At 39.4% G+C, this 25,143-nt stretch overlaps 1 protein-coding gene across 11 annotated transcripts in view; it reads left to right on the top strand.

Annotated features, from left to right (window-relative positions):
* Window positions 1-25,143, top strand: part of ULK4 (unc-51 like kinase 4) — a 508,471-nt gene that overhangs the window by 101,248 nt on the left and 382,080 nt on the right. For all 11 annotated transcript variants that reach the window (XM_061396049.1, XM_061396042.1, XM_061396048.1 and 8 more), the window contains 2 exons: window positions 5,516-5,677; window positions 14,922-15,104. In XM_061396049.1, coding sequence (XP_061252033.1) covers window positions 5,516-5,677; window positions 14,922-15,104 — 345 coding nt within the window. The remainder of the gene's footprint in view (window positions 1-5,515; window positions 5,678-14,921; window positions 15,105-25,143) is intronic.

The following is a 25,143-nucleotide window of genomic DNA, read 5'->3' as shown; positions in this document are numbered from 1 at the left end:
TGTGGTATGGGAATTGTACTTTTTTGTTTTAATTCATATGTAAATTTCTTAGAAGACAATTTTAGTTTTAAATTATAAATTTTGTTCATGTTTCTGGTGCATAGATAACTAACTTTGCCAAGGGATTTTCCTACATGTTCTGTGATAAGGGTTTTCTAGTCAAATACTTGGGACATATCAGGTTAAACAAAGTTGAATGGTTTCGTTTGTATTTAGTACTTTTCAGAACTTTTAATTATGAATCCACATGGGAGCGTATTGTATATGATGTTTTCAAATTTATTTGCCCACAGACATATCTTATCCTGTGGCACATTGTAGGATGCACTTTGGGAGAGAAAGGTAGTCTTATTCTGGGACTGTTATGAGTTTATTTAAATAGTGTTCAGGAAACTTTCTCTTTTTCAAAAGATTACCTAAGAGATTATGACCTTGTTTTCGAAACAGGTCAACCTGTTATGATTTCTGTAATTTTAACAATGATAGTAGAAATGTGAGTCAAGTGATTTTGATCTTGTTACAGATGTAAATGCTCAGGTGGAAAGAGGGAAATATTTAGAGTGAGAGACTTCGGGTGGAACATGCCAAAAAAAAAAAAAAATCTGGTATAACATTTTATGTTTGAAAATTGAAAATAGGTTCAATGCACGATGCTGGATGCTTGGGGCTGGTGCACTGGGACGACCCAGAGGGATGGTATGGGGAGGGAGGAGGGAGGAGGGAAAAAAAAAAAAGAAAATTTTATTTGTTTTTATTTTGGCCGTGCTGGGCCTAGGTTGTGGCACTTGGACCTAGTTGCCCCGTGGGATGTGAGATCGTAGTTCCATAGCCATGGATCGAATCCTTGTCCCCTGCATTGGAAGGCGGATTGTTTGCTAAGAATCCTGGACCACCAAGGAAGTCTCTGTGGTATAACTGTTTTAAAGAGAGAGTGGCAGTATAGAAGAAAAGGTGTCCATGATGACACTGAGCCATTGTTTCGACTTGGTGTTGGCATTTTGGAGACTTTGAGCTGGGAGTCAGGGGGTGTGGATTGGAGTCCCAGGTGTGCCACTCTGGAGTAGTTTGATAGTTGGAGCCCCACCTGATGTTTTGTATGAAAAAAGGTACCTTGCTGGCTGGTCTTCCACGTGCTTCTGACTTGGGCTGTCTTTGACAGCTTTCCATTCCATTGCTTTTACCCTCATTTTTGTTTTTCAGTCGCTAAGTTGTGTCCAACTCTTTGCAACCCCATGAACTGCAGCCTGCCAGGCTTCCCTGTCCTTCACTATTTCCCTGAGTTTGCTCAAACTCATATCCATTGAATCCGTGATGCCATCCAACCATCTCATCCTCTGTCTCCCCTTCTCCTCTTGCAGTCAGTCTTTCCCAACAGCAGGGTCTTTTCCGGTGAAGGCCACCAGCTCTTCATATCAGGTGGCCGAAGTATTGGAGCTTCAGCATGAGTCCTTCCAATGATTATACTAGCAAAGACAGATTATGTACTTGGTATCATCACTGTATTGATCCTGGGAACATTTGGCAATGAACTTACATGGCATATGTTCAGTATGTGCATGAAGTAGGGAGGCCGAGGAAGCTGACTTTCCTTGAAAGTAGTTATTTGCATCTGGGTAGGTAGCAACCTACTCTACAGTGCCCACAGAAACTGAAAATAGCACCTAGAATGTTTCCACATGTTTAGAGGAGATTCATTGTATGCATTTGTATCTAATCAACCTCATCTTTTTTAAATAACTTGCATAATAGTCTGTTTATAATTATGGGTGCTGAACTGACACCTGGCATATGTTAAAATGTGAGGCTCAAATAATAAATCCTTGGCCTAATTATTCATTTCTGAACAAAAGCTTATTAGACAATTTCGATGTAACAAATTTCTTTTAAGAGGAAATTGAATTTTTAGTTTTTAATTAGTGCTTTTAAAAAAAGAAAGCTAGTGGTAAATTGCTTATGAATTTAATTAGAAAAAGACAGGACTTGAATTAGAAAGTATAGAGATATTAGTCATTATGTGTATTATCTTTGAAGTGTTTTTGGACACTAGTTACCTAAAATGAGGACGGAGAAGTTAAATTCTCTTGATATTGGATAAAAGTGAAAATGTACAGCTACATTTTCTGTTTTTGTTACTGTCACAGTTTTAAGTTTAATTTTCCTAATGAAGAACGTGTGTGCCATCAACTTCGGGTTCTCTATAGGTACGCATCTTTCTCCTTGCCTTTATATAGTGAAAGTGGGCAATGTGTATGGGGAATAGGAATGATACAGGCTTTTTTTGTGTGTGTTTTTCTCTTTAATATCACTATTCATAATATTTGGAATGCTAATATTAGTAGAATGCAGCAGGGCTTACCAAGTATGGAGTTGCCTAATGTGTCTTAAAGCGAACCTTTGAGAATGGCATAAAGAAGCAATCCTGAGTTTTTTTCTGAGTTCAGGGAGTAGATCAGTTTCCTGACTCTTGGTGAGGTCAGAGGCACAAAGTGTGGTGTGCTCGCTGCCAGAGTGAGGTCTGCACTTCCTCTTCTCCTGTGGCAGATAATCTTAGGGGGGAAGCTCCACAGGGCTGTACAGTTTACACTGGTTGGACTTCTGTGTAAATTTCCATGTTCCTTTAACTGTTTTATCCCATTATATGCTTTGTAGACTTAACAAATTCTATAGCTCTTCTGTGTCTTTCTCATTTAATACCTATCTTTTTTTTTTTTTAATCTTTTTATTATTATGTTTAACTTCATGGTATTGTGGATAGAGGGAATGGTGTATGTATGATTTTAAGTCTTTGACATTTGTTGAGACTTCTCCCATGACTCAGTATGTATGTATAATTAGGGTAAAAAAGTTCAGTTCTGCCATTGTTGAGTGATGTACTTTTTTTCTCAAAGTAGGTCAAGCTTGTTAATCTGATCGATACATACGGATATAAATCTATGTTCATGCTGATTGTTTTTTGTCTCTTTTATCAGAGATAGATATTTAAATTGTTTTCAGTTTTATTGCGGTATAATTGACATGAAATTGTAAGATATTTAAAGTGTACAAAGTGATGATTTGATACATGCAATCATTGTGATAGATGCATACATTCCCCTATTGAGTCAACACATAAATCGTCTCATATTTTATCCTGTTACCTTTTTTGGGTGGTAGGAGTGAGAACATTTAAATTCTCCTCTTTTAGCAAATTTCAATTATACAATATAGTGTTATCAACTAGAGTCACATCGTTTTACATTAGACCTCCAGACCTTATTCATCTTATAGGTGAAAATTTGTACCTTTTACCAACCTGTTTTGAAAGATGTTATTGTTGGGTATACATTTATAGGTTGACAGTTCTTTTTCTTTTGGTACTTCAATGATATTGTTCCTCTGTGTTCTGGTTTGCATTATTTCTCATGAGAAGTCTCCCATCATCCTTATCTTTGTTAGGTAATGTGTTAGATAGTCTCTATATGTCCTTTTACTGTCACTGTTTCTACAAGTTTCTCTTTATTATTGCCTTTTAGCAGTCCGGTTATGATGTTCAGTTCAGTCACTCAGTCGTATTGGACTCTCTGACCCTGTGGACTGCACACCAGGCTTCCCTGTCCATCACCAACTCCCAGAGCTTACTCAAACTCATGTCCATCGAGTTGGTGATGCCTTCCAACCATCTCATCCTCTGTTGTCCCCTTCTCCTCCTGCCTTCTGTCTTACCCAGCATCAGGGTCTTTTCCAGTGAGTCAGTTCTTCAGATCAGGTGGCCAAAGTATCAGAGCTTCAGCATCAGTCCTTCCAATGAATATTCAGGACTGATTTCCTTTAGGATTGACCGGTTTGATCTCCTTGCAGTCCAAGGGACTCTCAAATCTTCTCCAACACCACAGTTTAAAAGCATCAGTTCTTCGGCATTCAGCTTTCTTATTATGATGTACCTTGATGTTATTTTTCTTTCTTCTTCTTGAGGTTCATTGAGTTTTTTAGATTGGGCTTCTAGGTGGCACCAAGGGGTAAAGCACCCATTTGCCAGCCATAAGAGACGTGGTTTTGATCTTCGGGTTGGGAAGATAGGCTGGAGGCGGGCGTGGCAACCCGCTCCAGTATTCTAGCTTTTTGTTTGTTTTTGCTAATTGCTATGTCTTCACTAATCTTCTCTAGTCATTGAGTGTGCAGAGTCTGATGATATTCCAATTCAGTGTATTTTTCATATTAAACATTGTAGTCTTCTGACTTGGGTCATTTTTTAATCTATTTCTTTCATTCTTAACATGCTTCTTTCTTCTTCAGTATATGGACTGTATTTATAATAGCCATTTAAATGCTTTTTTCTTATTCTATCACTGAATTTTCTCTTATGAGTCATATTTTCCTGTTCTGTGTGTGTGAATTTAATCAGATGTCAAATATTGTGATTTTTGTGTTGTTGGGCATTTTGTTTTTAAGTCTTTTAAGAAGGCAGTGGCACCCCACTCTAGTACTCTTGCCTGGAAAACCCCATGGACGGAGGAGCCTGGTAGGCTGCAGTCCATGGGGTCGCTAAGAGTCTGACACGACTGAGCAACTTCACTTTCACTTTTCACTTTCATGCATTGGAGAAGGAAATGGCAACCCACTCCAGTGTTCTTGCTTGGAGAATCCCAGGGACGAGGGAACCTGGTGGGCTGCCATCTGTGGGGTCACACAGAGTCGGACACGACTGAAGTGACTTAGCAGCAGCAGCAAGTACTTTTGTGCCTTTTTTTTTTAAAGTCTTTTAAGTGCTTTTGTGCTTTTTCTTGGACTCATTTAAGTTACCTGGAAATAGCTTGATCCTTTTTGAGACTTTTAAGCATTATCAGGACAATATAGTACAGCCTTTAGTTGAGGTTAATTTGGTCACACCACTGGAGCAGTTTCTTTCTTAGGACTTTCCTTGATGCCCTGTATTTAGGTGGTCTTTAGCTAATTATTTCCAGCCCAGAGTAACTTCTGATGATTTTTCTGCATATTCTTTATGGTTTTAAAATCATCATCAAGTTTTTGTTATACTATAAGTTATGTGTATTTTCTAGATTATTTCAACCTTTTTATGGAAATATGTGGAAAATTAGGGGCTTCCCTAGTGGCTCAGCAGTAAAGAATCTACCTGCAATGTAGGAGGTGTGGGATCTATCCCTGGGTCAGGAATATCCCCTGGGGACGAAAATGGCAACCCACTCCAGTATTCTTGCCTGGCAAGCTACAGTCCGTGGGGTCACAAAAGAGTCAGACACAACTTAGCAACTAAACAACAGCAACAACAACAATATATGGAGAATTATGTTAAACTATGTTTAACAATCAACCAAATGTAATGGTTCTATAGAAGCCTGAGAAAATGGCCACACCTCCAGAAACACCTGATGCGTCCAGGGGCAGGTGATGGTCTTGGTGTCAGGTCTTTATTTATGAAGCAATGGTTGTGAAGAAATGACGTGTATATATTTGCCATCCTAAATATTAATAATACCTATTTAATTTTCTCCTTGTGTTGTTCTCTCTCTCTCTGTAGGAGGAACGTGTTGTGAATCACATGGCAGCAAAGATTATTGAAAATGTCTGCACTACGTTTTCTGCTCAGGCCCAGGGCTTTATAACTGGGGAAATTGGGCCTGTTTTATGGTACCTATTCAAACATTCCACAGTTGATTCTCTTAGGATAACAGCAATATCGGTAAGATGGAGCGTCTTTGGGGGATATATTTGCATGTATTTAAATACCGAGTTTGAAGAACTGTGCTAGACATAGAGTGAATTTCATTGAATAGGTGGAAATCTCAAGAGTAGCAGTTGGTGAGAACAGTAATTTGATTTTTCTCCTGAGGCAAGAGGACCGTCGAGACATTCCAAAAGGATCTTGTGTGACCCTGACATTAGGATTCCAAAAACTATTTGGAGGTGATAGTGGAAAACTGCAGTAGTGGATAGGGTATAGCATTTGGTCGGGTATATTTTTAGTGCTCCTTGACTTTTCTTGTTAGCTCCGTCTTTCGGATTTTATGTTCATTGGGTTTGTCATATGGTTCAAATGAATTCATGTTAAAGTTCAGGCATCTATGATTTTGTAGTTTTTTTATCCCAGTTGTCTACTGCTTCACTTCCATGGTTATAATGACTTGGTGTAAAAGATAATTATGTATGCAGGTGTGTTAACCTGGTTGTATCAATATAAGCGTCAGTGAAAATGATTCAGGCCTTTCTCGTGATTTATTTAGATGCTCTTTTTGATCACCAGTCTTATTTGGGCTCTCAGTGTTATCTGGTAGCCTCTCTGTATTTCTCGAGCTGACTCATCCTTGTGCTTCTTGCTGTGCCAAGTTTCAGACTTATCTTTATTCCTTAAGCCTCCATTGCCACACTTTTCCCTTCTTCATTCTCAGTAAGTGACTTCCTCCATCCTTCCCAGATAACAATGGAGACATCCAATGGGAGTTATCCCTGTGTATGTCTTCCGCATCTGTGGACCTGTTTGCCTCCATACCTGTCCTGCCTCAGTTCTTCCCTTCCTCCTACAACTGATGAGCTGCCCCTTCTCCTCTCAGAGAAACTTCTCCATTGTTCTTCTATCTGTTCTTGAGAATCTTCAGTCAAATGTTATTTTTGCTCTTTCCTAAATCTTTAACCTCTCCTTGTCTACTAAATCTTTCTAATTAGTGCTCATGTATTCTTTACCCCAATAAAAAAAAATCTCATATAAAAACATATCCAAAGTTTTCTAGGGTGTACATCCATTTGTTCCCCCATTACCCCAGCCATACCTCTTGAAAGGGTTTTTGCCACAAATTCTCCTTTTTGGCCTGTTTTCAGTTATCTGTCCTAAACATGTGAATGAATCTAGTCTTGCTGAAATCGCTAATGACTTGCATATTGCTAAATTGGGTATTGATGGACATATATATTTTTATAGTGTTATTTATTGATTTTGGGCTGTTGTCCAGGCCTGCTTTCTCTCACTGCAGCGAGCAGGGCTCCTCTCTAGTTCTGGTGCACAGGCTTCTCATTGCCGCAGTTTCTCTTGTTGTGCGGCACGGGCTCTACGGTGTGGGCTTCAGTAGCTGCAGTTCCTGGGCTCAATAGCTGCGGCACACGGGCTTAATTGCTCCATGGGATGTGGCATCGTCCTGGATCAGGGATCGTACCTGTGTCTCCTGCATGGGCAAGCGGACTCTTTACCACTGAGCCGTCAGCAGAGCCCCTGATGGATATTTTTGAGTTCTTTTATTTACCGTGTTATTTTGAAGATCAAGGGGTAACAATCCTGCTCACTGAATATCTTTAAACAAATGACATCTGCTTCATGAGCTTCACATTGTTAGAATCCCTTCCCCAAGTTGTGATATTAGTAATTAGGAAGAAACTGTCAGAAAGAGTTACAGAGTATACCAGTGAACTTTCTCAAGGCATCTTTGAGTCATATCTTACTTAAGGCATTCATTTTAATCCTGGACTTAAAAAAAGAAAAACAAACCTGTCTTGCTTTAATTGGGTTTATGTTATCATTTTTATCTTTATGCTTAGTATGGTTTCTTTTCTTGGCAAAGTTCTTTCTAGTTGTTTCCACCAAAGTCTCATACCTTCTAGCACTTTCTTCATCTGACATGGTAAGCTTCACTCTTTCATCTTGGGCTTCTTATATTTTGTTCTCAGCCTTCATCTACATTATTAATTTTTCACTGAAATTTTGCCAGTTACCCCCGAAATGTCTCTTTCTTCTTTTATGCCCCAGGATTATATTCAGTAATGTGTTAATATATTGTTTTCATATTTCTTTGGTCTCCTTCAGTTTGAAACATTTTCTCAGCCTTTCTGGGAACTTCATGTCATTTATGAGTTTAAAGGTTGTGGGGCTTGTAATTTTTAGGGTAAGGCTCAACCTGGGTCTGTCTAATGTTTTCCCACTGAACCTCCTTAGCACCATCGAGGATCCTGCCTGGTTCAGATGCCTCTGTGATGGTTGCTGTATGATGGTTATCCAGTTGCTTCATCCCTTTTATATTAGAAGTTGGCGAATATTTTCTATAAAGGGCCAGATAGTATGTACCTTGGGTTTTGGTGGCCACATACAGTCTCTGTTCCATATTCTTTTTTTTTTTTTTTAAAGCTGTATGTTGTTACTGGAGTATAATTGCTTTATAATGTTGTGTTAATTTCTGATGTATGACAAATTGAGCTGTATGTATACATATATCGTCTCCCTCCTGGGCTTCCTTTCTACCCTACCCGATCCCACCTCCCTAGGTCCCATATTCTTTTTGTTTTATTTTTCTTTTTGTTTCTGTAACCCGTTAAACATGTAAAAACTGTTGCACATTGTACTTAAGAGCAGGGCAGAAATAGGCCTTTGGTATTGGTTGGAATTCTATCATAAGGATGCGCTTTCCCTTCTCTCTCATATATGTGTGTATTTGTTTCATTATGATCAGGGATGCCCGTTTTATTTGATGAAGTGCAATGTCATATTACTGTTACCACTGTTGTTATGCATTGTTTGGATGCTCAGATCATACTAGAAGCCCTCCAAGCTGGCTTTTGTGTCCTGTTGATCTATTTCTGTCATTGTTTGATCACTTGATACCTTTCTGAAACCATGCAGTTTTTGGACTGCTTTTGTATTTTCACTCTGCCAACCCTGGAACCAATCATTTCTCCAAGGAAGCTTTGATGTTTAGAACCCACAGTCTGGGTGATGTGCTTACTGCTTTGGGGTTTTATTGTTTGCAGGCCTTCTAAGTATTCAGAGATAGAAAAAAAGTGTATGTACCCATATATACATATGGAGCTTGACAGGTGGTGCAGTAGTAAAGAATCTGCCTGCCAATGCAGGAGACGTGGGCTTGATCCCTGGGTCAGGAAGATCCCCTGGAGAAGGGTATGGCTACCCACTTCAGTATTCTAGCCTGGAAAATTCCATGGACAGAGGAGACTGGTGGACTGCAATCCATGGGATCTCCAAGAGTCAGATACAACTGAGCGACTAAGCACACACGCATGCACATATTCACACATACATAGAATTATTCTTACATCTGTCATTGTAGGTATTTGGAACAAAACTCATGCATTCATACTGATACTTCCAATTTTAATCCAGTATATTAGAATTCTTTCTAGACCTCCCATTTTCTATATCTGTACATCCCTTCTCGGACAGAAACCTGGTTCCCACTATTCTCAGTACATTTATTGACCTGTTCAGCTCGTTTATTCAGCGTAGCAGACTCCGTCCCCTCTGGCCGCCTCCTCTGTGTCATCATCCTCCTGCCTTGCCACCGCCGCTCTACTTCCTGGGCCCCGTGAGTGGAGGCCCGCATTCCCGTGTCTGCCCCCTTTCCTCAGAATCTGATGTATTGTCTTTGGGAAGGGAAGGAAAGGGAAGATAGATGAAGGAAAACAAAGGCTAGATGTCATTTTGTTGCTTCATCTTCCGTATTTCCTTCCCCTTTGCTGTTTGCATCCAGCTAGTCAACCTGTCCTTTGACTGTGATTCACAAATACAGCCCAGGACTGTGTGCCTCTCTCTGCAGCTCTGTTACCCCTGAAATCCAGGCCACCACCACTTCTCACCCAGACTGGCCTAGTCATCTCTTGGCCCCATAGAGTCCCCTATACCAGTGTGGGCCTAAGATGAGCAGCATTAAATAACCTAGGAGTTTGTAAGAAACATGGGATTTTGGACCCTGACCCAGAGCTACTGTCTCAGAGCCTCTGAAGGGAGAGGCCCAGTAATCTGCATTCTAACAAGCACTTCTAATGCCTACTGAAGTTTGAGAACTGCTGCCCTAGGCCTTGAAGCTCTTGGAAAACACTGCCCTGGGTGTAGAGGGAAAGATGGCTAATTAGTCCTCCCCCCTCAGGAGTGGCATCCGTTGCTTAGGATGGACCTGAAGGGAGTGGACCTGACTTGGGAAATGTGTTGAATGGATAAGAGGATTTCTGGATTTATTAGGTTTGAAGGGAATCTCTATATGAACCACAGTGGTATCCAGAGAAACCATTAGAGTTAGATTGAACAGAATGGCTCCAGTGAGGGAGGTGACTGGGCGGGCCATTTATGATCTCTGGAGGGCCATGAGGAAGAGTGTGACAAAGTGATGAGTGCTCCAGGGTGGTGGTTCACCCCGGCGTTGTAGGAGAGCTCTTCAACAACACTGACTACTTCTCCTCTCTCTCCACCCGCTGCCCCTTTCCCATGTAGCTTAAGGTCTCAAAGGTCAGATGAGAGTGTGTAGAGTTTGAAGAAGTCCCCAAGGTAATTTTGATATAACATAAATCATTCAAGAGACAGAAAAGAAATGGTTCTTAAACTTATTCCACGGTGATTCTGTTCATGTCTAATAGATATGCGGCCTTCACTTCCGAATTGAGTCTCTTTCTTAGACATTGCTTTAATAAATAGATGGTTAAAAATTCTGGAAAACATGGGTAAATCTATGGCTGATTCATGTTGATGTTTGGTAGAAACCAGTGCAATACTGTAAAGCAATTATCCTTAAAAAAAAGTTTATGAAAAAACTAGAGATAACACAGTGTCCTTTTTAGGTAAATTTTGTAGTGAATTTTGAACTGAAAATGTTCTTTCCAGCTATAAAATGTAATTTCAAACTCTGTTTCAATAAGCAAATATTTTAAACACCAGATCACTGAAAATCATTCTTGAGATTTGATTTTTTTAAATTTGGGGACTACAAGTACTCATATGCTCTTAAGCCTCTGTGAACTCTCAACTGTGTTTTATATCCAGAGTGACGAATTAAAGGTTATTTCTTCCATGTCTTTTTCCAAATGGAAGGTAAGTTAGGCATTTGAGCGCCTTTCTGAAGACCGGACCTTACAGTTGCCCTCATATTGCTTTGAATACACTTAGAAGTAATCTGGACAAATCTTGCATCAAGAAATAACCCATATGGTTGGGTAGATATTTTATATCAATAGCAAGTCAGTATTATTTTGAAAGCCTCTCCCAAGAATTGTTACAGTGCTGATGATAATTACTGTTCACTGTCTTTAAGTCACTTTAAGGGAGATCTCTAAATTTCCTTAAAAAATTCAAATTGTAGCATGATCTTTAGGGACTCCATTTAGAATGCTTTTTTTTTTTTTAATCCAGAATTGAATAATATTTGAGATGATACTGAAATAGTGGAACAATTCTGTTTTCTTAATTGAAGTATATTACAATGTTTTATCAGTTTTAGGCGTACAGCATAGTGGGGCTTCCCAAGTGGTGCTAGTGGTTAAGAATCTGCCTGTCAGTGCAGGAAGCGTAAGAGATACGAGTTCTATCCCTGGGTTGGGAAGGTTCCCTGGAGGAGGGCATGGCAACCCACTCCAGTATTCTTGCCTGGAGAATCACATGGACGAAAGAACCTGGCAAAGAGTTGGACACAACTGAAGCAACTTACCATGCAGACATGCACGTACAGCATAGTGATTCAGTATTTTTACACATTATACTTCATTAAATGCTATTGCAAGATAATGGCTATAATTTCCTGTGCTCTACAGTGTGTCTTTATTGCTTATCTGTTTTATACATGACTTTGTGTCTCTTAATGTCATACCCCTAACTTACCCCTCATTTCTCTCTCCTCTCTGGCAACCAGTAGTTTGTTTTCAATATCTGTGAGTCTGTTTCTATTTTCCTGTACACAGTTGTTTGTATTACTCTAAAAAATTCTACATATAAGTGGTACTGTACAGTATTTGTCAAATATATTTCACTAGAAAATCCCATGGACGGAGGAGCCTGGTGGGCTGCAGTCCATGGGGTCTCGAAGAGTCGGACACGACTGAGCGACTTCACTTTCACTTTCCACTTTCATGCATTGGAGAAGGAAATGGCAACCCACTCCAGTGTTCTTGCCTGGAGAATCCCAGGGACGGGGGAGCCTGGTGGGCTGCTGTCTATGGGGTCGAACAGAGTTGGACACGACTGACGTGACTTAGCAGCAGTAGCAGCAGCAATATTCTCTAGATCCATCTACATTGCTGCAAATAGCAGAATTTCCTTCTTTTTTATGGCTGAGTAATACTCCATCGTGTGTGTGTGTGTGTCTGTACACTACATCTTCTTTATCCACTTATCTTTTTTGGGGGGTAGCTTGCATATCTTGGGTGTTTTAAATAGTGCTGTTACAAACACTGGGGCTCATCTGTCTTTTCAAATTAATGTACTCATTTTTTTCAGATATATACCCAGGAGTGGAATTGTAGGGCCAAATAGTAATTCTATTTTTAGAATTTTGAGGAACTTCCATACTGTTTTCCACAGTGAATGCCCCAATTTACGTTTCTACTACCAGTGTACAAGGGTTCCTTTTTCGCTGCATTTTCTCCAACATTTGTTATTTGCAGACTTTTTGATGATAGACATTCTGATAGGTGTGAGCTGATACCTCATTCTACAAGTCCACTTTAGCCTGATTCCAAAACCAGTCAAAAACACTACAGAAATAAAAATACCAGGCCAATACCTTTGATGAACCATTGATGCAGAAATTTTCAACAAAATATTTGCAAAACAAATCCAACAATATATAAAAAGGATCATACACCATAATCAAGTTAGATTTATTCTAGGGATCCAAGGATGGCTCAACATTTGCAAATCAGTCAGTCAGGTACATCATATTAACAAAAGGAATAATAAAAATCACATGATTATCTCAATAGATGCAGAAAAAGCACTTGACAAAATTCAGCAACCATTCATGCTAAAAGCTTTCATGAAAGTGGGTATAGGGCATACATATCTCAACATTATAAAGGCTATTTTTCACATATCCACACTAGCATCATCCTCAGTGGTGAAAAGCTGAAAGCTTTTCCTTTAAAAAACCTGGTTCCTTTCAGAAACCAGACAAGGATGCTCACTCTCATCACTTCTGTTTAACATTATATTGGAAGTCCTACCCTCAGCTGTCAGATAAGGAAAATAAAAGGCATCCAAATTGGAAAGGAAAAGGTAAACCGTCACTATTTGCAGATGACACGATGCTTCATATAGAAAAACCTAAAGTCTCCACAAAAAACACCATTAGAACTGATAAATGAATTCAGTAAAGATGCAGGATACAAGATTAATAGGCAGAACTTTGTTGCGTTTCTATACACTAATGGTGAACTATCAGAAACAGAAATTTTAAAAAATCCTGTTTTAAATCACATCAAAAAGATTAAAATACCTTGGAATAAACTTAACTACAGAGGTGAAAAACCTCCACTCTGAAAACTATAAAACACTGATGAAGGAAATTGAAGAGGATTGGAAGACATGGAAAAGATATCCCATACTCTTGGATTAGAAGAATTAATATTATTCAAATGGCCATACTACTCAAAGCAATCCATAGATCTAATGTAATTCCTTTCAAAATACCCATGACATTTTTCAAAGAAGTTGAACAAATAATCCCAAAATTTGTGTGGAACTACAAAAGACTCCTCATTGCCAAAGCAATCTTGAGAAAAAAATAATGAAGCTGGAGGTATCACCCTCCTAGGCTTCAGACTATATTATAAAGCTACATTAATCAAAAAAGTGTGGTATTGGCAAAAAAACAAGACATACAAATCAGTGGAACACAGAGCCTGAAAGTAAACCTGTGCATCTGTGGTCAGTTAATCTTCAGCAAAGGAGGCAAGAATGGGAAAAGATAATCTCTTCAGCAGCTGAGTCATCATTTTCCCCTCTTTCCTACTCTCTCTGTCTCTTCTTTACCTGAGAGTTGCATCAGACAACCTGCCCTTCCTAGAACCTGCTCTGCATCTTCATGTCTCCAAGTGAATACTTGTTCTCTTCTCTCTGGCTAGAATTTTCTTATCTACTTTCCCGCCTGTCCATTTCCCACTCACCTTCAAAAACTGACTCAGTTATCATTCTCCTTCTGTAGCTTCTGTTGACTTAACTTTTCGTGCTTTTCCAAGCATAATTGAGCCCACTTCCATTACAGTATTTATTAAATTCTACTAGTTTGTTAATTGTAAATTTCATCTTTAATAGTCTGTGAGAACTTGAGAACTAGCTCAGGGGTCTTGATTACTTTCGTTTGACTTCTATCTTTGCCACTTGCTAGCAAATTATGCCTTTGAGCAAATTACTTAAATATGCTGTCCCTTAGTTTTATGATCTATAAAACGGGGCTAATAATAATACCTTTCAAATGTTATTTGGGAGAATTAAGTGAGATAGGCTTTAGATATTCTCAGATCGTGTTCTTCACATACTAAACAATAAATGTTAAATATTTACTTTTATGACAATTTCTTCAGCCTTTAACTTAGTGTCTACGTATGAAAGGCTTATCTTAATGTTTTCATTGCTTAAAATAATTGATGAGTCTATACAGAAAAACTTTTATCATTTCAGTTAACTCATAATGTATATAGGAGAAGGAAATGGCAACCCACTCCAGTATTCTTGCCTGGAGAATCCCAGGGACAGAGGAGCCTGGTGGGCTGCCGTCTGTGGGGTTGCACAGAGTCAGACACGACTGAAGTGACTTAGCAGCAGCAGCATAATGTACATGATACTTGTAGGATTTTCTAATGTTTTATGACTTAAATTTTTTAAATTTATTAATTTTCTATTTTAATTGAAGGATAAATACCTTTCAATATTGTGATGGTTTTTGCCATGCATCGGTATGAATCAGCCATAGGTATACACATGTCCTCTCCATCCTAAACCCCCTTCCCACTTCCCTCTCTGCCCTGTGTTTCCCAACTTAAATTTTTATTGGAAGTTGGATTATTGTTTTAAATGTGTCTAAATTGTTCAAATTACTTATGCCAAGATAAGTGATGAAGGAGCAAGTTAAGCACCTTTTTCTCCTTTTCACAGAAGTATTTGCTCTCTTTCTGGGGGTTGGCTTGTGCCATTGGAGTCTTCTAACGTGTCTGTTTTCTTCTCGCTGCAGGCCTTGTGTAGAATCACCCGCCATTCACCTACTGCCTTCCAGAATGTTATTGAGAAGGTGGGACTGACCTCAGTAATAAACTCCCTGGCCTCTGCCATCTGCAAAGTCCAGCAGTACATGTTGACCTTATTCAGTGCAATGCTGTCCTGTGGGATTCATCTTCAGAGGCTAATCCAAGAAAAGGTTTGACCTATGATTCCACTTTAAAAATGGTTGTTTTCTCCTGCAATTTTAGTGGCTCCATAAGCAATATATCTCTGTGGAATTATTTATCATCTCAAGGGGACCCTTTTGAATTTTCCAAACCTCTGTACCACAGGCCATTCATCTGAAGATGTTATAAGAGTCTTTCAGTGATTAGAATAGAAATCCGGTAAATGGCTGTACCGACTTGTCCCATTTTAGTAATGAAAAGTTAGAAAATTTATGAATCCTTCCCCCATGCTAATATTTCTCATGGCTTTTTGTCCTCAGCCCCCATCTCTCTTCCCATGTCCTTTGCCTGCCTTCTGGAGGGGTCCCTTTATAGTCTCTGCTCACTCTGACTCATTTTTATTCCTTTCCTTGTCCTAATACTCCGCCAGCACACTGAACCTTCAGAGCACCCTTTCTCTTGTTTTTAACTTCGTCTCCTTCTAATCCTTTGATATACCTGTATTTTATGTACTGTGGAGTCTGTAAGTGTTCAGTTCCTATCACCAAACCACACAGCTGCAAAGAACTCTCTGCTGTAACTGTCCTCAGTATCTTCTCTAGCTGCCTACTGAGGAGCGATCCCTGAGCCAGAAACGTGGGCATCACCTGTGAGCGTTTCGGAAGTGCAGACCCTCAGGCCGAATCACAGCCGAATCAGGACGAATCAGACCCTGACCTGCCGAATCAGAGCTGACGTTTTAATGAGGTCTCTAGAGGATTGGTTGGAAGGTTATGGTTGGAGAAGTCCTGCCCTTGAACATTAGTGTCCAGTGAGGTGTTAGCAGATGAAAACAGTGGACCTTGGCTACATACACACATTTGGAAAGCAGTGAGGCAGAGAGAGATTTTCAGTTGTACAACCTTCCCCAGTTTTTCAGTCGCTCATGTGTATTATGAATCTTCCTGAGGGTGATGTAGTATGCAGTGTTCTTTACACTTATTGGACCAGTTATCTAACTTTTTCTGAGGGATAATAGCTGTCAAATTAGAGTGTTCTGAAACATTCTCAGCAGGTAACACTGCTAAGAAGCGTGGAATGGGGCCACTTAAATATAGTGCTTGCCGTGGTTCTTATCCATGAAATGCAGTGTGTTAAATTTGATTTTTTATAAAGCTGAAAATTTCTATGGTTAATAATTGTTATGTTTACATAGTAAACTTGATCTTAAAAATCAAAATAGAGAGTAAACCAGTTCTTGGCTTTTATTAGTCTGATTTCGATTCTGCTAAGAAATTTGAGCCTCACGGAACGTATAGTTTGTGTATCTAATTTTTGATATTTAATTTACCAAGTCACTGAAGGTTGTTATCATTGTATTAGAAAGAGTACCATTTGAGTAGTTTTGCTGTGTAAATTGTGGTAAGAGAGGCTGAGAGTTTTGCAGTTTATTTTTCTTCACACAGGTATGGATTGATTGAGTTTAAAACATGGTATTTCACAAAGGTAGTAAAATAATATGCATTAATTAAATGATTTTATATTTATTTTATGTTTAACTAATATTTCATATATCTTAATGATTGAATAATTACCTGTTAATTGAGAAATAATCTTTTGCATTTAATTAGTATTGTTACTTAAAATTTTAAAATTGTGGTAAAAAACATAAAATTTACTCTTAACCATTCTTACGTGTAGTTAGTAGTGTTAAGTATATTTGCATTGTTGTGAAACAGAGCTCCAGAACTCTGTCATCTTGTTAAATGGAAGCTCTGTATCAACCGTATATTTTGGGTGTTATGTTTTAAGACTCTGGGTTTAATTGAAATCTCCCGTTTTGGCGGGTCTCCTCTGACACTGAACTGGCAGAGGAAGGATGGCGTTGCTTTGTTCCTCCCCTGTTGGTGTGGAAACCCAGATTGCCCTGTGGGCTTCTGCTGACACCCCAGGGACGCGGCAGAGCTCCTCCTTCCTGCTGGGCAGGGGTGGGAAGCCAGGCTTCCACCACCTTCTCTGATGCCTTCCTGGCTGGTGGGGGGAAGAGCTCCTCGTTGCTCTTCCACTGACACTGGTTGGGTACAGCTGGGCGCCCCATTCCTTGCAGAAGGTGGCAAAGGTGGAGGCCTCTCACCAGCCTCTCATGATGCCATCTCAGCAGGAATGGGGAGAGGAACATCACTGCTGCGAATATGGGTAGAGGTCTGGGCATCCCATCAGCATCTCTGCTGATACCATGGTTGGGGCCAGGGGGGCTTGTTGCTGCTGGGTTGGGATGAAAGTCGCAGCTCTCCTTGTGGTCCTTTCTGTCTCCCTGGCAGGGAGGGGTGTTGGATGCCTTGTTACAGTCACGTGAGGGTGGGAGTCTAGGCTCCCCTCTTGCCCTTTGCTGAAGGGGCCACGGTTTTTTCATGATGCTTGGCTGAAGTAAAGTAGCTATTGTCTGAATGTTTTTAGGCTTTCCAGGCTGTCCCTTTCCTGATCTTCTGGCTTGAGAGAGCCGATGTTTCCTTTGTATTTGTGTGTGTGTGTGTGTGTGTGTGTGTGTGTGTGTATCTGTCTGTCTGTCTGGTTGAGAGAGCTGATGTTTCCCCTGTATTTGTGTATTTGTGTGTGTGTGTGTGTGTGTGTGTGTGTGCGCGTGCGTGCGTGCGTGCACACCACATGCGCTATTGGTGTTTCTGGACTGCTGCATTATCCAGCACCCAGTATGGTATGTATGAGGTGGAGTAAAACCCCAGCAAACTCATTGACATACTGATCTTCAGGTGCCGAGGCCTCTAACCATTGTACATCTTTTCTGTCCTGTCCTGTAGTCTTTAAAATGTATCTCTGTCCATTTAAATACGGTGAATTGTCATTTAAAAGATAAGGTTCTATTTTTCATTAATTAAAACAATCTACCATCATATTGAACATTTATCATAGACTAGACACTTAATGACTTGTAACCCTGGGTTATTCTCAAATGAGACTTAGTGCCTTGAGTGATTTTGTCAAGTTGATGGAGGTTATAAATGTTAAAAGCTGATGCTTAGGCCAGAGAGTAAACCAAGAAACAGAATAATTTCTGATAGTGTTAGTGCTCTGAAGAACATTGAACAGGATGATGTTGATAAGATGTCTTGCAGGGGGATGTGTGCAGGGGGTGGAGCCAGACACCATTTGCTGGGAGAGGGCAGGAGGAAGTCATGGAGAACCTCTCTGAGGAGGTGATGTTCCAGCTGAGCCCTCAATGACAAGAAAGAGTGCACTGTGTGAACATGTGCAGGAAGGACTCTGTACTTAGTTCAGCATCCCTGAAATGTGAGAATTCTTGGCGAGACCCTGGAAGAGAAGGAAAAACAGCAGTGCTATCCACAGTGAGCAGTGGGGGAAGGGATGCAGAAAGAGGCAGGGAAGTAGGAAGAAGATCCAGCTCATGGTAGGGCTGTGATACTGGCTTTCCTTAGGGGTTTTGACACAGTGGCCATAGTTTTATTTTTACTTAAAGAAAAATACAAATATTTGCATGTAGGTGTGTGTTTTAGGGTTTATTATTGGTAATTGTATTTTTTCCAGGCGTTCATTGTCAATAGGCTAGAATGAGTGGAAGAGGAAGAGGCCCAGGAACAGATACCAGGCTTACCACTTCCAGCTGGATATGGGAAGAAAGAACCACACCTGTCTATTTGGGGGACTAGTGCCTATGTATTGTGGTAGATTTTTGTGTTGAAATTCAGCCCCCAAAGAGGCCCCTGCCATTCCTTTTAAGTGAGAGAAATTACTGTTTACTGCAGAAAATTTAGAAGAACCTAAAGAAGAAAACAAAATAGACTATAATCTCACTGCCCAGAGCTAATTACTGTTGCCATGTAGGTTTATCTCTTTTAGTCTTTGGTTCATATGTCTGTGTATTTTATGCACACATTTATAAACTTATGATTGAAATGTGTTGATTTATCATAGTTAGGCATATGTCTTTAAATATACCCCTAAGAACATTTTAAAAATAAGTTTTCATTTTGTGGCGTATGGTAATTGAACCCTTCTCCCACTGTTGAGCTATTTGCCTCTGACTTTGTGGTTTGTACTCAGCCTGGTGCAGTGAGCATCCTATTTCCATGCGTCTTTGTGTCCACTGCTAATCAGTCACCACAGGTGTTATGCATACTTCGAAGCCTGTGCATAAATAATGCTAAATTATTCTCTAGAAAGGTAGACAATGAGAGTACTGTTTACTTGTAATGTAACCAGCAGTCATTAAGACATGTGCTATATTTATCATACAATAAAACCTAGAATTTAGGATTACTTGATTAGCAGCATACTTTATGATTTATAGTTACTTACAGTTTGTAGGGATTCCCGGGTGGCTCAGTGGTAAAGAATCTGCCTGCCAATGCAGGAGATGCAGGTTTGATCCCTGGGTTGGGAAGATCCCCTGAAGGAGGAAATGGCTACCCAGTCCAGTATTCTTGCCTGGAAAGGAGGAGGAGCCTGGCAGGCTACAGTCCATGGGGTTACAGAGTCGGACATGACCGAACACGCACATGTGTGGTTTGTAATTAATCTCCCTGATTCTCCATTTGAAATATGTAATTGTAGCCATGTTTTCATGTTACAGTAGATTCATTAGGTCGTATTGTTATTATCTTCTGAATAATGTTTATGTTCTTGAATGGACATTGGTGTGTTCAAAGAATTTAACTTCACAGTACCACCTGCATTAGCTACATGGATATCATTGTCCTTGCTGCTGCTGCTGCTGCTGCTAAGTCGCTTCAGTCGTGTCCGACTCTGTTTGACCCCATTGACTGCAGCCTACCAGGCTTCTCCATCCATGTATTCTCCAGGCAAAAACACTGGAGTGGGTTGCCATTAGACGATCGTTATTCAGCAGCCATGTGCATCACAGTGCTTGAATTATTTTGTCATCATCTTCAAAAGGATCTGCTTGCCCGTAATGTCTAAATGCAGAAGATTCCTTTATCGAAATGAGTGTTAGTTCTAGACTCTGTGATGTGAAAGTGAGTGTTCACAGCCATGGTACAAGGGGACTGTCTTTGTTACAAATCATGTATTCCACATATTCTAATAATTAGAAAAATTGGGCAAAACAAAAAAAATGACAAACTGTTTTTCTACCCTGTTTTCAAAAAAGAAAAAGGACAACGAAACTCTTCATAGGATACTTTCAGAATCCTTGGTAGACAGTATTTTATATGTAATTCTTGCATCATCACTAGATGTAAGGAATTGATAACCTTTTCACAGTTCAGATGCTTGAGTGACTCTGGATGAGTAGCTTCCAGAAGGCATGACCAGGCATAAGAGAAAACCTTCTAAGTTATGTGTGAGCTTGTTTACCAGTCTTGTGCCATATAAACTGATTTTTAAAATACCTGGTATATTTTCTGGTTTTATTTTTCGGTCTCTTCCAAGCTCTTATGGCGTATAAATGTTTGATCTTAAAGATCTGGGGCTGGAGGAGTTTGAGGGTGCTGTAAACATGTTTCCTGATGTTTTACTAGGGAGAGAGATACTGGATGAGGGCATTGCAATTCTCTTTAATTATAGTATCTAGAAACTAAAAGTGGCTAATGTCACTTATATTTATTTGTATTAGGTTATGTTTATAACTCATGAATTTTAGGATTTAGTATTGAAAATCCAGAATATATGGAACATAGAGTACAGAAGAGTAAAGTGCTTAATGTTTCCAAAATAATCTCATCAAAATTTTTGTATATACTTTTCAAATGGATATTTATTGTGTGTTTGTATGTGTGTTAACACGTTGACATATTTCCTTTTCCCTGCTGCCACATGCACGTGCTATTTTAGAATCTTTTTGCAGAAATTAGATCGATCTATTGAAATTAGATCGATTGTTCATACTTTTCCTCTTTAGTGATGTTAGGAATGTGTGTGTAACTCAGTATAACTCTTCAGTATTGTTTCCAAAGGGTTATGGTGGTCCATGATGTGAAGGTACCCCAGTGCTTTCCAGCAGTTCACTGCTGCACATTTTAGAATCCCTCCCCGTTTTTTTTTTTTTTGGCAAGAGAGAGCATTCTTATGGCCAAATTCTTTTGTGTGGACTTCTGTAATTATTCCTTTAGGAGAAACTCTTAAGTAAAATTATGCACTGTCTTAGCTGCTCCCCTGAGAGTCTGTCACCATGGATTTTATATTCAGTATCTTGGGTGTTCTGTTACAGGGACCACAGGTAGAGGTATGAGCATGGATGAGGTCAATTTCCATGAGCTCTTCCTGAAGAATCTGTCAGAGAATGAGCTTCAGACAACTGAGCAATGTTTGAATCAGCTAAGAAGACCAAGTAATGTGAATCAGGATGATTGTTGGATACTAGATGTCATTGGGGTCGCACAGTTAGACACGACTGAAGCGACTTAGCAGCAGCAGCAGATGTCATTACAGGTTTAGAATGGCAGACTGCTTTCTTTCCCTTCTTTCTTCCTTCCTTCTTCTCTCCTTCCCCCTCTCCTTTCATGTACTTACCTATCTATATGCACACATATGCGTACATACATACATACGCATGCCTATAAATGCATACAGGGAGAAAGGGGAAAGCATATGAAAATTGTAGTAAACTGGTGTACTGTTTTGTAAAAAACAAAGTCACCCATGTGACTTAAAAAAATAAAAGCAGACATTAAAAATCTAGTGCCTCGTTCTTGATATTAGAAAACTGAAAGTATATAAAACTCTGGGAACCCTACTCTGCTCTATTTCAATTAATTGAGCTTAGTACACTCACATCAACTTGTTTACAAGTTACGCGGATTCAAACATCTGCCTCAGTGATGTATTTTTTCCCGTGAGGTGTGTGACCTTGAATGTGCCTCTTAGCTGCCCAATCAGTGATGCATACTTTGGCACTTCATATGCTTTGGGGTCACTTAACAATTTAAACATTACTTTTTAAGAGTCATACCGTGTTTCAAGGTGCATTTGCTCATGCTCATTGGTAAGATGATTTCCTTCTGGGTGTTACTGCCTATGGATACCTTTGTAATTTGTGCCTGATTTGTTAATTTTAGCAGGAGCTGCTGTCCATTTTTATTTTAGCAATCTAGTTTGACTGAAGCTGTTTCAGGTTTCATATTTTGATGAAGTAGCACAACAGTGATTAATAATAAACCAGAAGGTGCTTATGATGTTTGTATGTACTATGGAAGATCACTATGAAATTTCATGCATATAAAACTTTGAAAAATCTGAAAGCCAGTCAGCTCAGGGTTTGTTTGTTTGTTTGTTTCTCACAAAGACACTAAGCATTCTGACTTAAAGGTTGCTCATTTAAAATATGGTAATTAGTTAATGCATATTAATAACATGAGTTTGTAGTCACATTTTTCATCAGTCTACATTAATAAATGTGTTGTATAAGAGACATTTTACTTAGATACTTGGCTAAACTTCTTTAAGGAAAGTGTAATCCAAAAACAATTTTAGTACATTTTTCACTTCCATCAACATTAAATGGGAAAACTATGTCAGTGTAGTTATTCACACACATGATTTCTCTCTCTCTTTCTCTTTTTTTTTTTTTTGAGGCTACTGTCATTTAATGGCCAGGCTGTACTAAATGATTTTTACCTACGACAGTTGATTGAAACAAATCGATTTTACCTTTGGAGATTTGCAGGAAATAAATAACTTTGACGTTCTCTACATCACTGTTTTTTTTAATTCATCTCATAATTTTGTCTTTATGATATGTACTGAAGGAATTTTTATCCTTTTGCTTAATTTCAATCAAGATACCACTTTGTGATGTAAGCTTCATATCTTTCAACCAATTCCTCACATGGTGAACATTTCATAACATCATCTTTATGTTATGTAGATATGTCTGTTCTGCAATCACTGCCAAGAACCATTTGACTGTTGGACAGAAGCTCTTCAATCTGTGGTTTGGGCTATAGACCTCAACAGCTTCTGCTTTTTTTCTTCCATGTGTAAAATTTAGTTGTGTTGAGCCAAATGGTGAGATGAATTTAAATCAAAGATGAATACATAGTGGATGGCAACCTACAGTGACCCGGGGTTATTTTGACTCTCTGAAGGTGGTTTTGATTATTCATCCTTGGCACTGGTCTTTGCCTGCAGCCTGTAATCTTGTTGTAAGATTAATACTGTTCTAGAAGTCTGGTGCACGTTGCTTAAGATTAACTATGGTGCCCTGGGCAGTTAGTTTTAGGGAGTCAGTCAGTACTGTTCATTTACTTTTTCTGAAATGACAAGATGAGAATTTATTTGGGGCATAAGGTGCTTTTAGGTGTAGATCCAAAATTAGAGTCTGTAATATATTGCATCTTGTAAGGGACTGGGAATTATGGTGTTACAAACAAATCTTGTATGCAGTTTTTTATCTTTGTTATTTGCCATAGTTTTTCTAGTTTGTTTCACTCAAAATCATAAGCATTATTTTAGTTTTTCAAGATTGTTAGTAATGGCTGCATAACAATATCAATAAGGCATAGAATAGACCTCATCATGACTTCTTAGTGACATTTCTGTGTTTTAAAATTATAACTGTTGCTGTACAAAACTTTCATTGCACCTGGTAAAATTTCCTCTTTCACTGTATACTTAAGCTATATTTCACTTATCTCTTGCTGTGTAACTACTCAAAATGTAGTGGCTTAAACAAGACCAGTAATTTACTTATTTCACTAATTGGTAATTTAGGCAAAGCTGGGAAAGACTGAGAAGAAACTTTCCAGAAGGCTCACTCAGATGACTGGCAAGCTGGTGCTTGCCATTCCCTGGGAACCCAACTGGGCTGTGGCTTGGGATCCTCAGTCGCATTCCGTGTAGGGTCCCCGAGGGTTAGTAGGGCTTCCTCACAGCATAGCAGCTGGGTTCCAAGAGAGAGAGTGTCTCAATAGAACCAGACAGGAGCCGCATGGCCTTTGCAAACCTGGCTTTGGAAATCATGCAATGTCACTTCTGTGATGTCTCTTTCCTACTCCACTTGCCCTCCTCACATGCATCATTACTGGATATAATGTTGCTGTTCAGTCAGTCAGTCGTGTCAGACTCTTTGTGACCCCATGGACGGCAGCACGCCAAGTTTCCGTATCCTTCACTATCTCCTGGAGTTTGTTCAAATTCATGTACAGTGAGCTGGTGATGCTATCCATCCATCTCATCTTCTGCTGCCCTCTTCTCCTTTTGCCTTCCATCTTTCCCAGAATCTTATGATTTAACAAATTCCCTACTTTGGGATGTTAAGTTTGTTTACTGTTTTTGTCTATCTTGTGAACAGTACTGCCATGAGCATTCTTGTACTTAAAGCTCTTTTGATCATCACTTTGTTACACTAAAATTCTTGAGATACAACAACTGGGTCAGAAGAAAATAACATTTTTTTAAGGCTTTGGAGAAATGACAGCTCACTTTCCTACCAGTTAGAGGAAAGATTAAACACTTAAACTTTCATTTTTTTCTTGACTATGTATTAATTTGTCAGTCTGTCTAACTGTTCACCTGCCTGCCTGCCTGTGCCGGGTCTTACTTGTGGCATGTGGGATCTTCACTTGTGGCATGTGGACTTCTTAGCTGGGGCATGTGGAAGCTACTTCCCTGACCAGGGATTGAACCCAGACCCCCTGCATTGGGAGCATGCAGTCCTAGCCGCAGAACCACCAGGGAAGTCCCACAAAGCTGACATTTATTTAACATAGCTAATTTAGACCTTTTCAGATTTTGCAGTTGTCCCTGTAATGTTCTTTGATGTGAAACAGAACTTCCAGATACTGAATTGGCAGTCGGGTATCATGTCTCTCTAGTCTGCAGTAATCTGAAACCGTTTTTCAGTACATGGCTAGTGGATATTTTCATGGTTTTGCAGTTATGCACGCGTATGTGTGAGAGTGGTGTCAGTGTGGGAAACAGTTTGTTGTTTTGATCTATGGGCTTCACTGTATAAATTATAACTGAGAGTTGACTGTGGGAAATGGGCTTTCTATTGTCAACTGGAAAGGTGAAAACAGGTCCATTACTCAAGGCCACCTTGGTGTTGATTCTGTTTTTCACGACCCAGTTGATGAATTAGTTTGATTATTCAGTTCA

This window comes from Bos javanicus, chromosome 22 (assembly GCF_032452875.1).
Source record: "Bos javanicus breed banteng chromosome 22, ARS-OSU_banteng_1.0, whole genome shotgun sequence".
Taxonomy (NCBI): domain Eukaryota; kingdom Metazoa; phylum Chordata; class Mammalia; order Artiodactyla; family Bovidae; genus Bos; species Bos javanicus.
The sequence above is the reverse complement of the archived record's forward strand: the minus strand, read 5'-3'. Positions and strand labels throughout refer to the sequence as shown.